We start from the raw sequence: 16199 nt of genomic DNA, 5'->3' as shown, positions 1-16199 counted from the left end.
TCTCTGTTCAGAGAGAGAGTTTAGGTAACTGTTGCTCATGAGGCCTTTCTTTGAGTTTTCCTGCACAAACTTGCACAAATCAAATGAGTGATCTAGCCGTGAATTCCCTTTTGAGCATACTTTATAGGCATGTGCAACGTGTCTGTATTTTCATGTGTTTGTTTTCACATGTGCACCTGTGCTAGGATATAATTTTTCTGTCTCTGGTGTTTGCCTGTGTGCATTCCAGCCCACTGAGAAGGCATCACCCACATTACAACACTGATGACTCACACTCTGAAGCCCTAAAATAGACCAAGCTTGCTCTCATCCCTGCTGGGATGCACACATGAGGCATGCACTTTCTCCCACATTCCCTTGTGTATCTTATAGCCTAAACGGCATGGTGGATATCTCACCTTTAGTCCACAGTACCCTTAAGAGGTCCTTATTGTCACACTGGAGCCCACCCTGGTGGCACAACTGATGTGTGCTTTTTGCCCTTCAGGATTGGGTCATATGGCCTAAGTGGAAACCTAATTTCATTGCCTCATCTGTTTAAAAAGAGCGTGCCCTTGGGTTGCTGAATATATACACCGATACTTCTTGACAAACTAGCTTGTGTCATCCATATTAAATAGGCAGGATGTCATTGGGCAGATGGCGCTCAGTCATTGAACAGACGAGCGCGTGCGACCTCACCGGCCTCACTTTACCTGCTGGATCAGGCAGCTTGATCACCGCAAATGTTGGACTTTCAGTGTAGCCATTATCTATTGTAATGGTCTCTTTCACCCAAGGCAATGACCAAAATGTAATGTTAATATTCAAATGTGAAAAACTAGACCTGAATTATGTATTCCTGCCATTACGTAGCACATTTTCTCTCATTCTGAAGCAGGATATTGTGGTTATAAAGAAATAACCAAACTAATGAAGCATTGCTTCTGCCGCCAGCCATGCGGAGCATTAATCACCTAAAAAGGACTGACTATAACAAGTCACCCCATGAATTAAAACGAGCTCTACAAATTGAATCAATTGTACTGACTTAAAATACTAAAAGTACCCAATAGGAATAATGTAAAAATCAAATTATAAATGTATTTATTAAGCACATTAAATGACCAAAGTGCTGAAAAAAGGCACAGTGGATAAAATAAACAAGTGAATAGATTTGAAATAAGTAAAGTACATGCTAGCAGGTGCTAAAAGTGTACAGTTGTAGTTGAAAAAGGCACAGGAGACACAGTGTGCAACTCGGTGTCAGAGGCCAATGAAGAAAAATGAGTTTTGTGGGTAGTTTTAGGACAAAATAGAAGGAGCAGGTTTGACAAAGAGGGCAAATGTGTCCTGGAGAAAACGCGGGACCATCCGAGCAGCTAAGTGTCAGCTGATTGGATCTCCATTTGTAGACATCAATATATTAAAATGTCTCCATTTCCTCCAGCTGCATGTGTGCATTTTAATTAGATGCATTTGTTCCTTTTAAGTTTTACATATTGTCATGCATTTAAAATACTTGACCAGCTGTTAGCGCTGAACAGCTTCGAACCTGCCATTCAATGCCAAAGCATATACTCACTAGACATGAGTACTTGAGCCTGTAATGATACCATCAGGATTTAAACTCAAGACTCTTATTTCTCTCTGTTTTTCATATTAAGGTCCAAAGATCAGTTTTGTAATGGCAGAAAAATCCAAAAGAGTTGAGCTCTGGGTTACAGTCATCCTTTTGAAAAGTCAACAGTAGCCAAACCTGATTTATATACTTTGTAAACACTGCAGAATACAACTGAGTGGGTTTAAATTTGTCATGTATGAGGAGCTGTGAGCACCCTTTAAGATGTTGCTGTGGCAAGCCGTGTCTTTTCTTAGTATACCTTCTAAGATGTATATTTTTAATCAGTTTTATTGGATTTTAAAGTGACTTTTCAAGCAACACCTCAGATACCTGAGACATTTTTTAGAAATCACATGGTTAACAGCAAATCTGCTTGGGAAGGGGGGAGGGTGGGTAGTTTCACTGGTAGAGAAACAAAAGTGAAAGTGAGAAGAGGCACAAATAATACTTGTGTGGCTTTACAGCTGCATGTTCGTTAACAAGGGCTGCTATACTTGCATGTGCCTGCTATTGTCTATTGTGGGTTTTGTTGTGTTTTTTTTTGCTGCTGCCAAATACATTTGTTAATTGTTTATCATTAGACTTGACAGATCAAAAATTACCACCAGCGGCCCGCTTGACCGCTGCTGTGTCAGACACAAAAAAGGTCTCTATTGATGTGCTCAGAAGCAGAGCAAAGCTTTGAAGTCTTCCTCTCTTATTATCACCTTCATCTGCGAGGCTCTCTTGTAGCCTCCTGAGAGAGTTAAAAATCAGGAGTAGAGTGAAGTCGGCACGTGAGATCCCAGGAGCTGCTCTCTTCTCAAATGACTCTGAATCGGGGAGGACTGGACATTTTCAGGGCGACTTGTCCCGTTACCTGAGCACTCCAGCGCAGGAGCCCAGCCCCTACATTAAAGCGCTAAGAGTAGTCTGCCTCTGTAATCTCTCCTCTGTACAAGAAAACTGTTGCTAACCAGGACATCTCTGCATTTGTCTTGTTCTGATGATATTCTCCTAGAGGCTTGAAGAAAATGGAAACGGAGGTGCTGTCAGACAGGAAGTGTTTGCATCGGCAGAGTTTAGCAGAGTAAGTCAGTCATAACTTGACATTTTAACCTGACTTGATTTAGACTTTCAAGTTTTTCCTCTTTAAGGTTGGCCACAAACCCAACTTCTAGTCACGAGCAGGCATAAAGTCTGTACAGCAGGTATCACTAAAATAAATGGATCGAGTTATATATCGATTTTTAAAAGCCGGCCTTCAAACAGGAAGGGCTGAAAGAGATATCGAGGAAGTGATTGAGAGGTTTCAGTTTGTGCAGGATTTTGAAGGAGCTGTCAATTTATGTTGGGCTTCTAGCCAACAGCTGGCAGCATCATCTCTTTCCAGGCTTTAAACAAGTAAAAGCAGCTGAATACTCCCCAAAAACATTATTATTATGTATACTTTTTAGGAGCTGACTACTGTTTGTTTCCCCCCCCCCCCCCCCATTTTTCCACACCTCACTTTCTTTAAAAAAAAAAAAAAAAAAAATACTGTGATCAGAACAATTACATATTTATATCCTGGTGTTTGTGGATGGAAGCGGCCGGTATAATCATGAAGCCTATAAAATAAGTGAAGTGAGAAATGGCTAACGTGAAGCAGAGAGGTGCAGAAACTACTGAGAGTTGTGGTTCAATAAACGGGACTGTCTGTGAAGAGCTAAAGAGCTCCAGGATGAAGTGGGTTAAATCTGCTCCTTGACTCGGATCACCCACACAGTTATCCAGTCACAGACAAAAAAGGTGCAAATCATGGAGACGCGCAGAAACCAGTTTCTTGAATCTTGCAGGACTGCACAATGGCAGCACATTTTTAAAACTCAGAGGTTTATGAAGGTGCTTTATATTGTAAGGTAAGAATCCTACAGTAATACTGCAAAAACCCACAAAATTAGAACAATGAGTAAAGGACAGTGGGAAGGAAAAACTCCCTTTTAACAGGAAGAAACCTCTGGCAGAACCGGGCTCGGGCAGGGCCAGCGGACTTGACTGGCAAAGGTGTGATGACTAAGCAGCAATAAGAAAAATTCAATTTTAGTCAGTTGAAGCTGATCACTATTCATAGCAGAAATCACTCAACAGTTGGATTTAAAATTAAAAATATGGGTGGAGTAAATGAGTTCAACAACATCTCTTAGCTTCTGTTTTATACCAGACAGACTGGATTAATATTGCATTTCAAATAGATTCCAGGGCGTGACCTTATGCAGTCTTTTGCTGAGGTTGCAGATAAATGGTTGAAGGCTGAGTGGGTGTGATGCAAAGTACAAGTTGATATTTATATAGCAGCCCTGTTGCTTGGAGAATTTCATTAGATGGAGGTGTTTCCTGTGATTTGCATACTTGTCACAGTTATATCTGTTCAGTTTTCTCAGCGTGCATTCTCAGAAGAGATTGAGAGTTTCTCTTTTTTTCCAAACGGAGGGTTTCCTAAACTCACATCACATGCTCAATAAAAGGAGAGAGGGGGAACACAATAATTAATTAGCCGATATTTGTCCAGGGTGACGTCAGCGTTTGACCTACTTTTGATAACCAGGACATTATGAGTGTGAGCGGGTGCCTGCTTAAAGCATCAGAGGCGTGTTTAAGTGATGCGTCCTCGTAGGACATAAAACAAAGCCGCCAAAATCCAAACTAAAGAGAATCGTTGCTCGCAATGCAGCAAAAAAACATCTGTTTGCCCCTCTGTCCTCTCCTCGCATTTCCTCCTCATCTTTCTTTCATGCCTCTTTTTTTGGCTCTCTTTCATCCTGCTGTCTTCATTTACTTCTCTGCCCTCTTTCACTTTCTCTCTTTCACTCAGCATCCCTCTTCTTCTTCGTGACACACTTCCAGGAGAGCCTCTCATTTGTTTTCTTTGAAGTGCTTCTGTATTCAGGGACGCGCTATCCATTGCGGCGTAGCTGTCTCACCAGCCTTCGGTGTCGTTAGACTTTGGCTCTCTCCCAAAGCACCTTTTTTTTTTTTTTTTAGGTCAGCATCAGTTTTGTGCTATTGCGCTCTCGTCCTCTGTCTCCATTGCTTGAGATGTTGCAGTCTGTCTATGCAGGCACATGCAAGCCTCCCCGGTTGCTGTCAGGGAGAAGCTGCTGCAGTGTGTGTGCGTTAGTGTATGCGTCTGTTGTGTGGCGAGAGTCTCTTAAAGGACCCCCGCTATAGTCGAGCAGCGATGCTCAACCTGCAGTGCTCATCATGCACTAGCACAGCCGTCTCTCTCATCCTGTCCTCCTCCTTCATCACCCGCTCTCCCCTTTTTTTCCCTTACCCTTCTCATCCCGCTCCCTTCTCTCTCTCACACACAGTCATCAACTCTCAGTCGTTGCCATACATTTCGTCCACCTACTCTCCCTGTGTGTCAGGGTTGTATCCCTCAGTCATTGCTGTTTGAGTCATCAGTGTTGCTGTAGTCAGAAGAGGTGGGGGGGTTCTCCTCTTTTTCGCCTTCCTCCTGCTATCTCGCTCCTGCTGGACTCGAACCAGGAGAGGAAACATTGGTGTGAGTCACTGCACCAAGCTAATCTGTGTGTATTAGATCATATGGGATCTCCCTGCTTGTGCTCTCGTGTGGATTTTGTGTCGCGTGCATGGAAATAAGAATTCAAATCTGATTTTCTTTGTTGTTTCTCTGTTTTTGTTTGTGTTTGCCTGCGTGCCTGTGTATGTATGCATGAATGAATGTGTGTGTCTGTGTGCACAGGCTGGTTCGGGGTCTCCCACTATGGCTGCAGCCATACAGGACTTCCAGAGGTCAGAGTCAGAGCGGCTCAACGAAGTCAAGGGTCATTTGGAAATTGCCTTATTGGAGAAACATTTCCTACGTGAGTATGCACACACTGCACTTTTCTGGGCATTTATTTTCCAACTAAATATAATTGCTTAAGCTGCTTTTATTTACTGAAACTTTATTTGTGCTGCTTGCACTTAAAGCTGAGAAAAATCCAGTTTTTGAGGTGCCAGTGTAGGTATCAGCCAATCAAATATGTTTATTCAAATGCTCCAGTCTGCCTGTTAAGCCAAAAAAATCTCATGCATTTATTCAGAAAGAGCAAAGTGGCTGTCTGTTATAGTTCAGCATCAAAATGGAGAAGTTGATCACTGAAGTGGCTAATCAGCCTGTTCTAAATGAACGCATTTCCTAACAGGCAGCTAACTTGGCTGATAACTTTTAATTGAAGCTCAGCTACCTTGCTTTGTGATGGTTGGTTACTGTTGCTATGGTAGTCGCACCAGCAAAAATAGCCACACAAACATCCGTAACACCCACCATCGAGCAGCATATCTGAGTCCTGCCTCAGATTTTCTGAATTACCCAGAACTAGCGATGCAGCAGTTCAGTCGTTTCACTTCAGGTCTTATTTGATCTTATTTGTGCTTGTTAAGCATCTTTACTGTCGTTTACCGCCACACTAGTTTCTTCTTATTTGCTCTGCGTGTACCTTTTCACGTGAGGAGTGGATCTAACGATGAGAATGTTACTAGAGTTGACTCTGACTAAATAAAAGCGTCCCGATGACACAGAGAGGAGGACAAAGCAGCATCAGAGGAGGAACTTTTCATTCGTGTCATCTCATTTAAACCACAGTCTGTGGTTAGGTCACAGACTAGCGTGGAGCAGCTGGTGCACTGCTGCTGACACGTGGCACACGCAGACCAACAAAAAGTGGCTAAAGACACCAGCACCTTCGATTTGCCCGTTGTCAGCGATAGTTGATGTAGCTTTTTGAGTGACAATTTGGCCGATTGGGTCCAAATGTCGGATCTGTCCCATCCCATTCCCATTGTTTTATAGAAAACTTCATATTTGGCGAGACGATTGCAGCTGTAAGAGAACAAGTGAAAATGTCTGTTGCATTGTGTTGCACTGGTGATTTGGTGTTGTAGAGATATCGCCTCATGAATTCATCAGTTTCTTATCTAAATGGCCTTTTTTGTTTGTTTTTGGTGTGTTTGTACGGCAAATGTAGCAGGCAGCCTCTTATGCTGAAGAGATGGTTTTTGGTGTAAAGAGTCTAAGAACTCGTGCTGGCACTTAGTGATGTCTTATCATGCAACTCGACACAGAAATGTGCTAGTCGTGTTGTAGGAGAGATTTTAGAAGTGATACATGTTTCTTATTAAGAAGAATCACACATGTTGTAAGTTCTTGCAAAGTGACAAACGTAATCTGTGTCATCTTGTGATCTCACTGAATTTGCGGTTTAACTGTCTGAGACTGCAGTCGGCATGGTTTTATCCATTGCTCGCGGTTGTTGTGCACAACATTGTTATGTTGGGCTGCCAATCTGTTAGATTCAAGAAATGCTAATGAGTTGCTCAATTTAGAAGCTGAAATAGAAGCTCCTATCTGATAAGCAGTACTTGGTTTTACCAGAGGCTGTATCAGAATTTGGTGCCATGGTGACAGAGGCCACACCCATTGTCTCATACCCAAATGGAACAGATGATTGCTTTATCAGTGTTTTGTGTGATTGCCTGATATACATGGCTTTTTGTCTGTGTCTGTTTTCATTTTGTCCTTTCTGCTGCCTCATTGGAGACTGAAAATGATCAGGTCCAGCAAGGTCAGTTTTGTTGGAACATTTCCCTCGGGGGGGTTTGAGAAGAGGTCTAAACAGGGTACTTTCCAATCCTGCAAACGCATGGTTTATCCAGAGGACATCTCCCAGTTGTTGTCTCAGACACTGAAAGCAATGTAATGCTTGTATGTTAGTTTTTTTTTTTTTTTTTTTAAACAGTATTACAGTAGATCGTCATCAGTGTTGTCAATGACAGAAAATACTCAAATTTTGCTATCATTAATGTGAAAGAAGTGATGAAATACTCAAATCCAGGCATTCTGTCATGTCCTCATCGGGTTAGCTTAGCTCTCTGTAAGGAAGCCTTTCTCCAGTTTCTCAAAAGCAAGTTGAAGGGGAAACGAATACGAACACAACACTGAACAAACTAGTGTGACTGTGTAATCTATGCTAGAATTGACAGTAACAAAGGCAGTATCATCTTGTTTTGGTAGCTGTATGTTAGCAACCCTGAAATTACACTGGAAACATGATGGAACAAGCAGCTGCTGCACTAGTGTTAATCAATTGTCCATGCTACACCAGAGAGGCAGCCTGGGAGGAGACATTACAAAGTGCTAGTGAACCCAGTAACCCTGGAAAGCGTTTTATGTTTTTGGACCTTATATAAACTCGCTCGATGTGTTTTCAAAAAGATTTCAATCCTTCCATCCATCGGTTTTCTTCACTGCTTATACAGTTCAGGGTCATGGGAGGATAGAAATTATTGTAGCTATCAAAGGATAGATGGCCATTGAAACTCACATTCACATTGTTGATTTTTAGCTCATACATCTGTCTGACCATGTGCCTGTTCACAATTCACAAGAATCACTGATATCAGCCTAAAGGCAAGACCAAGAGTCAAAAAACTACTTGTCACATACTATTTTTTTTAATATGTGCAATAAAATGATTGATAATGTGCTTTATAAGGGTTATAATTATAGCTACTTGAAGCAGATTTTCAATAATTAATCAATTAATCTGTGGATTTTTGTTTTGTAAAGACAAGCGCCATTTTAGTTTTAGTGTTTCAACTGACTGCATGACATTTGCATTCAAAGTGTGCAGTCCTTCCTCTGTATGTGCAGTCTTTCCTGTGCTAGGTGCTGCAGCCCACCAAAATGTTGCACCCACCTGTAGGTCTACCTGTAGCCAGGACCTAATTTGTCCTTAATTAATCTTAACAAACTCCATTTGCTTATGAAAGTCATTATGACTTCCACACAGCATCCAATAACAAAACTGTGCTCAGTGTAGATTCAGGGTATCTTTGCAGTTGTCATCACTGATAAAAGTAGTGGGAAAGTAGCAGATTTTTCTGTAAACGTTTAGTGATTTATGAAGAGGCAGGGAAACGGGGGCAAAGCAGGTTAAGTCAGGGTGAGGGGACTGGACGGTGCTTTTCTGTTACAGGCTTGTCTAACCTGGTTGGTGTGCAGTTGCTGTACCTTTACAACAACCTTGTTGCCAGTGCTCTGTAATGGACTGTCAGGTCTCCGCCCGCCCTCTTTAACTTTTCTATATGTGTGTGTGTGTGTGTGTGTGTGTGTGTGTGTGTGTGTGTGTGTGTGTGTGTGTGTGTGTGTGTGTGTGTGTGTGTGTGTGTGTGTGTGTGTGTGAGAATACCTCAGGCTATGCCTTCTCTCATAATGCTGTGCCTAAGCTCAAAGGGCTGGACCCGTTGTCATACTGTCAGGATGCGAGCTAGTGAGCTATTTTTCATGGATATCTCTTACTTCCCTTTCCTTGCTCTCTCCCATCTTTAAAAACATCTTCTAAAGCTCTCATTGCTTTTTTCTTTCCTCTTCATCCTGCCGAGCTGCTCTTTGTGATTCTGCCCACCATTCCCTGCTCTCCAATTTCCGGATCAGCCTCAGTTCTTTTTTTTTTTTTTTTTTTTTTTTTTTTTTTTTTTTTTTTTTTTTTTTTAAATTTGCTTTTAAACTTATTCTCTTCCTCTTATTCTTTTTTTGATTTTCCCTTTCTTTCTCCTTATCAGATCACTATGATGTTCCCACGTAATTCCAAAGCTGTGACAGCTCAGAACAGCCACTAATATGGGAGACACTTGACAAACCACTACGCACGTTTCTTTCAGTTTGTCTTCAGTTCCTCTTTCACTCTCAGGTTATTCATTTCTCTCACGCCTCTCAATCTCTCATTCCATCTTTGGCCGGTGTAATCGTACTTCTGGGAACACTGAAGCATGACAATCCATTAGCAAGTAATGGAGTCCTGCTCTCTGCCGTGCGCTCTTGTTATTTTGGCTTCCACTTCCACTACTCCTTTGCACTCTCCCCTTCTTCCCTGTGCTGTCGTCATACGATGAACTATGTAGCGCTGAGTTTATGGGACGGCTTGCACAATATAGCCTGCTGCACAAGTGGTTATTCATGATTTTTCTCAGTGCGTGTTAAGCACAGATGAACACAGATTTAAATGCTGACATACACGTTGTCATTAGTTAAAGCTAATAAGATTAGCAGGGTGAGACAAAAGACTCCTTGTAGTGAGACATTGTAGTTTAATGTGCTGTGTAATGGTTGTTTCTGGAACATAGGTGCTATAGAAAGACACTATGGTGTACTGTGAAGCGCCGGATTTTGGTCATTGACATGAAGTTCAGCTTATATTAAGAATATTCTTAATATTTGATGATACCATTACTCTTTACAGCAGGTGCAGTTAAATACTTGGACATAGACACTGTACAGCCTGTTGCCTACAGTGCCTCCAGCCAATCCAGTGCAGCTACTTCCTCTTATTCCATTATTTCCAGTCAGATATGCAATACGTATCAAAAAGCACTGGGCTCCTTGCATATCTAGAGGAACTGCTCAGCCAGTCATGAAGCTCCTGATGCAGTTTATGTGCTGATGTTAATGCCAGAGGAGGTTTGGAACTTGACATTCAGCATCCCGTTTGCCACTGCATGGCTGAGATGCTGTGGTTGATATAACTTTGACTTTGCAATACTATCAGCAGCAGTTGGAAATGAGTACTTTGCATAAACTGTAACCCAGTCTCGACTGTTGGCTGCTGCCTTAGTGCCTTGAGGTGGTGGCCAGTGTGTCACGTGCTTGTCACTGTTTGTGGGTTAAAAAAAACAAACAAACCCCCAGATAAAAGAAGTTACTGACTGTCAGACAATAGCCAAAGGTTTTTAAGTGCATCTTTACACAAATGTGTTGCTGCTTTTACACTCTATATAGATGCTGGATTGGTATACTAAAGCACACCAGAAGGTTTCTGATAGCTTAAGTCGTATCTCTTATTTATAGATTCATTTATATGTAAATATTAGTTTATAGAGGTTGGCAGGAACTCTGAAGTGATATTCAGAGTGGATGGTGAGGAGTAACACTGCTTTACACTCTTTCCCTGTGAATCTTAAAGCCCCAGTCACACACAGGCCAAGAGACCAGTTTGTGACCTCTTGGCAACCACTAAAAGCCTATAATTTGCCAGGTGAGTGGCATCTGGGAATGTGCACATTTCTTTAGTGAGCACTGATGGATACTATGTAGCGAGGTTCAGTGACATTGTGGGAAAATGCCCACAATAAGTAAAACAGAGTGGAGCAAATGTGGAAAATTGTTGCTTAAAGTCACTTGTTTGTCAATCGTGGTTAAGAGGGCAATTTTATTGTTGAAAGGTCGCTGTTTGCTCACAGCAAGCACATTTTTGTGATGAGACCAACATGTAAAAATGTAAAATGTGAATAACATGTTAGCTTTTGGACTAATTTTAGCTTCCATTTCTGTCTTAAATTCAGTTTAGCTTCTTCGACTGCAGGGAAAGAAGAAAATAAGGAGCAGAGATTCAGACATCCTTTCAAACCTTGAAGTGTCTTGCTTTTGCGCCGACGTTTGCTCAGCATTTAACCCAAGAAATTATTTGCTCTCCTTGATTCTCTTTAGTGTTCAGAGCTATCTGAGTGTGGGTGTTTCTTTCCCCCCCCCCCCCCCCCCTCTCTCTCTCTCTGTGATATCTTTCTCTTGCGTGCCAAAAATAAAACGGGAGCCCACGCTGTATACTAAAACAAACACACTGTTTAAGTAGATTGTCTCCTTCCTGTACAGGAGGCATGAGTTTCCATTCCAGATGCCGTGTGCGTGGATGGAATGGCCCATGCCTTTTCCCTCGGCATTTGTTGTGATTGGCCCGCGCTATTCTGAGGACACTAACTTGGTTAATTTGTAATCATGCTTCCGGACGTGAGATCACATTAAAAAAAAAAAAAAAAAAAAAGACCATAATGCGTGCGCGCGAACACACACAAATACACTCTTACTCGTAACAGAGCGTCATCATGGCCTTTTGCTCTATTAACTCTGGTCTTTTCTTCAGTTCTCGTCTTTGTCTTCAGACAGATCCCAGTGTATTCCCTCTATCTCATGTAGTCCCGATTCATGCACACATACCTAACCGTAAGCTATCAGATTAGCTTTATGGGACAGTGCTGTTTTGTTGTTGTTTTTAAATAGATGTTTTCATCAGTTAAGCAGTGCTGCTCATAATTCACTGCCTCCAATTAGCTTTGTAGCCAGTAGCAATAAATGTTTCTGTTGTTTGCTGGTAAGTCAGGTTTCTATAGTTACTGAATGCTTGTGCTTTGAAGCTCTCAGCACAGTGTTAGCATGGGAGTGCATGTCCACCAGAGTGTTTTTTCTGCTTTGACCCAGCATCACATCCTACTTGTAGAAGTGCTGACAAACAGTGGAGGACATGTTGATACTGCTGCTCCCCTGTGTGTTTGTACCTGTTTATACCATAGTATGATTAAAAACCAGTGAAAAGTGAAAATTTGGGTAAATATTGTCTTAGTAGATGTCAGCAACAAAAGGCCTAAAGACCAGTTGACAACCACTAGTCACTAAGGACAAATGAGGTTTCCATGACCAGTTGCGGGTGATTGCTAGAGGTGTTGTCTTTAGGTGAAAATGGTCACAAACAGTCAGTACTGGACCAGAAGCCTCCTTGCAACTGCATATAGTTGGTATGGAAGATGACAACACTTGATTACTATTTGTGAAAGTGAAGAGTGGCACACAAACCAGAAATAAAGACTGTTCGCTTTCAAAGTTCTACTTTGCTGTATTCCATACAAACTATGGGTTACCTTAGCATTTTGCCAGTGGCTAAAGCAATTGGCAGCCTCCAACCTCCACTCTCCACCTGGTTGGCAAACAGATATTTGTTTTCCAAGCGATGAGCCACGGGGTCACCGACTAACCTGTAGGCCTGTGTAGCTGAGGCTTTAGGTTTAAGTGATTATTGGATGCTGTATGTGTTCTTTTTTTGTGTATTTGATTTTTTATTTTTTATTTTTTAATGCTGCGTCTGTGACTCGCATCCAAGCGATATGACTGAAGCAAAATGACTGAATTTGGTGCACCTTTTACAAGAAACTGGGCATGGCCACGGAATCACTGGAAAAGTTGTCATGGATGTTGCCATGGACAATGCCTCCTCTGGGCTAAGCAGGAGAGGGATTGTCCTGCTTGTTTTAACCTGTACAGTGTAGGCCAGCGGTCCACAACCCCCGGGCCATCGACCAGTACTGGTCCGTGAGTTGTTTGGTACTGGGCCACGAGAGTTAAGGCTCGGGTGTGAGATTTATGATTTTCGGGGTTTCTTTTATCATTTTTTTTTTAAAAAATCATTTTTATCTTTAACTTGGTTTCCCTGGGTCTTTTCCTGTGTGTTATGAATAAATCTTCTTTTTTTGGGTACTGGTACTGGTTTTATTTTGTTGTATTTATCCCTGTTATCTTTAACGGCCGGTCAGTGAAAATGTTGTGGGACATAAACCGGTCCATGGTGCAAAAAAGGTTGGGGACCGCTGGTGTAGGCTGCATAGTTGATGGTATGGGTGGTGGATCAGTGCTCATGGCATTGGTGACGTCTGTGAAGGCACAATTATCCGTGAAAGAGACTGGTTTTAAAGCAAGCCATAGGCGGGGGGGGGGAGGCAATTGCCAAAAATTTGTGGTGTTTGTTGTGCCACTCCAATATTAGTGGCCCCCATATGGCCACCCCTATGAAAAACCTCTGGAAGCACCACTGGCCATAGGAATGCTTTGCTATAAGCAAGAGAATATCAAATAACATTTTCTTACAGTGGTATTTGTTTAAAAAAAAAAAAAAAAAGTCTAGAGATTGTCCACGAGGGATAAATTTATATTATGGCCATGCTTTAAGATCACCGCATCTCTTTGATGGAGGATTCGCTTCGTGGAAAACTTTGTGTGTAGTGTCTGAACATGCTGCACACAAGGATGAGCACAAAGAGAACAATTTGTTTGAGTGATAACACTGTGAGAGTTCTGTGATTATCATGGGAATAGATGTGGAAGCAGAGGGGATATAACAGCTAGAGTCTGTCCTGTGGGTAAAAGAACTGAGCTGTACTGACCCTCCCACAAGTGATAAATGGTAGAGGTTAGTGCCAGTGGAAATCACCTCATGTCGTTATATGAGCCGGCTTAATTTCCTAGGCTTTCACTGCTTTCCTTTCTCTCATTCCTCTTGGTTCTGTCTCGCTATTATTCGTGTTCTTTTTTTTTTTTTTTTTTTTTTACTCATACCGGCCTCTCTTTGCCCTTATTTCCCCTTTTTGTTTTTCTCTTCTCCCTACTTTTTATTCTTGACTTGTTGATGTTTCTATTTTTTTTCCTACCAGATTTTACATCACAAAAGGCATCATTTGTACTTGGAGCTAATAAAAGAATGTCTGCTAGCCAAATGAATTACCTACACCAATGCGTGGATCTCTCTTCTGAAAACATTGGCCCTTGTTCTGGTAGGCTAAAGTACAGCTATATTCTCACATTGCACAGTTGTAGACAGGCCTTCCCTTAATTGGGGTCTATTGGTTTTACCACTGCTAGTTCCAACCAGTTGTAAAGGATTAGGGGTGGGTGCAAGAGAGAGAGAGAGCGACAGTGCAGTTATCCTGTGTGAGGTCGCGTATTGAAGGTCACCGCAGGGGAACAGGCCACGCTTTGAGCTCTGCAGTGACTGGCTGGTCGATACGGTGTCCTAGCTGCTGCCCTACTTCTAACTGGGCAGACACACACAGGCAGCTGAACAAGTGAGCACTAGTAGAATCAGAGAATTCAGACTATAAATGCTGGAATTTTCTCTGCAGTAAAACTATTGGAAGGGTTTCATGGAATAGCAAGTACATCCCAGCTGCGTCACAGGAAGTGTTGCTACTAGCAGACATTTAGAAATTAAAGAAAGTAAGGATCTATATATTGGCTAAATATGAATATAATACAAGCACATATTGCCCCCCTGAAATAATAGGAGTATATCAGCAAAGCAAATATTGTTTAAACAATTTCAACCTTTCACAGGTGGAAAAGAGCTGAAAACACAGTAAAGGAGGTCTTTACATTACAGTTCACATGTTGTAATGTGTGAAGTGCAGGAAAAAAAAGTTGTCCTTAGTTGGCTGGATGGCTATGTGGTTTCCCACAGCGTCAGCACAGTGTATGGATCCACGTTTGATTTGGAACAAATTTTAAACTAGATGCCCTTCCTGATGTAACTCTCCTATTTATCGGGGCTTGGGACCAGCACTAGGAGTACACTAGCTTTTGATTCCCCTGAGGCTGGATATGGGTCTCCTCCTGCTCTCGAATTGCTGATATCTTGCATCTAAAGTGACCGTTTTAACCACTAGATCATGGAGCCACTGTGAGAATTGAAATTCATCGGGAAGTCAAGCAGACATGCAAACAGTCACATCAGGACAGTGTTGTTTCACTCAAATCTAACAAGTAATCTAGAAGGAGGGATTCTTGCAGAAATGGCGGGGCGCTCGAAAATGATGAATACGATCTGGCACAGAGCAGTTGAGACACATTTTTTCTAAACACCGGGTCTCTGTGGCTTTTAAACCCCAAAACACGCTGTGCCAAAAATTGGTCCACCCCAAGGATTGGGTCCCCTGACACAAACAGAGTAACATAGTGTACGCTGTTAAGTGCCGGGAGGATTGCCGGGATTTATACATCGGGGAAACCAAACAACCTCTGGCAAAGCGGATGGTACAACACAGAAGAGCTACCTCGTCAGGCCAGGACTCTGCAGTCTATTTACACCTACAGGCCAGTGGACACTCTTTCAATGATGAGGATGTACACATCCTGGACAGGGAGGAACGCTGGTTTGAGCGAGGAGTCAAGGAGGCCATTTACGTGAAAAGGGAAGGACCATCTCTGAATCGAGGAGGGGGCCTAAGGGTACATCTTTCACCATCTTACAATGCTGTGATTGCAGCCATTCCCCAACTGTCTGTGAATGGTATGCATGACCATTGATCAGTGGGCTTTGATCAGTGGTTGTTGATCAATGGTCATGAGAATTTGCATAATTAAGATTAAGGAACTGACCTCCCAGCCCATTGTTCCTTCACTGGGCTGGTTTCAGTCATTATTCAAATGTACTGTTTATAAGATTGGGGGAAACCTGCAGTCAGCTGAGACTGAAGAAGTCACCTGGATGAGCGACGAAACATTTCTCCCACAAAACGCTACGTCCAGATGAACACAATCAAGGTTATGCAACTGTTATGGGAATGCAATTTTCCAACTATAATAAATCCAAATGAATAGACACAGGGTCTGCAGCAGACCATAGAAAGTAGACCAGCAACCATTTTTCACAGAGAGGCCTTGGCTCAAGTCACTTTGCTATTCTTTAAGGGAAAAACATAGAAGAAGCAGTTCGAACTCAGACAAGCTGTGAATAATTACAACCACTTTATTGGGCAGCATGTCTTTTGTCATGTCTCTCTCCCCTCAACCGCAACCAATCGTTTTCATATCAGTTCAGTTCAATTTTATTTATACATCACCAAATCAAAACAAGAGTCACCTCAAGGCGCTTTAGATTATTAGTTAAAGCAGTGGTTCCCAAACTTTTTGCTAGGCCCCCCTTTGTTTTACAAGAAAATCCTCGCGCCCCCCCCCCCCCCCCACCACCACCACCAC

At 42.2% G+C, this 16199-nt stretch overlaps 1 protein-coding gene across 7 annotated transcripts in view; it reads left to right on the top strand.

The window, feature by feature from the left end:
• gramd4a (GRAM domain containing 4a) overlaps positions 1-16199 on the top strand; it is a 53334-nt gene that overhangs the window by 12177 nt on the left and 24958 nt on the right. For 5 of the 7 annotated variants that reach the window (XM_012919835.5, XM_023152206.3, XM_076875476.1 and 2 more), the window contains 2 exons: positions 2604-2672; positions 5331-5451. In XM_012919835.5, coding sequence (XP_012775289.1) covers positions 2604-2672; positions 5331-5451 — 190 coding nt within the window. The remainder of the gene's footprint in view (positions 1-2603; positions 2673-5330; positions 5452-16199) is intronic. The other 2 variants (XM_076875478.1, XM_076875479.1) reach the window with 1 other exon arrangement.

This window comes from Maylandia zebra, linkage group LG17 (assembly GCF_041146795.1).
Source record: "Maylandia zebra isolate NMK-2024a linkage group LG17, Mzebra_GT3a, whole genome shotgun sequence".
NCBI classification, from domain to species: domain Eukaryota; kingdom Metazoa; phylum Chordata; class Actinopteri; order Cichliformes; family Cichlidae; genus Maylandia; species Maylandia zebra.
This window is presented reverse-complemented; position numbering and strand designations above follow the sequence as displayed.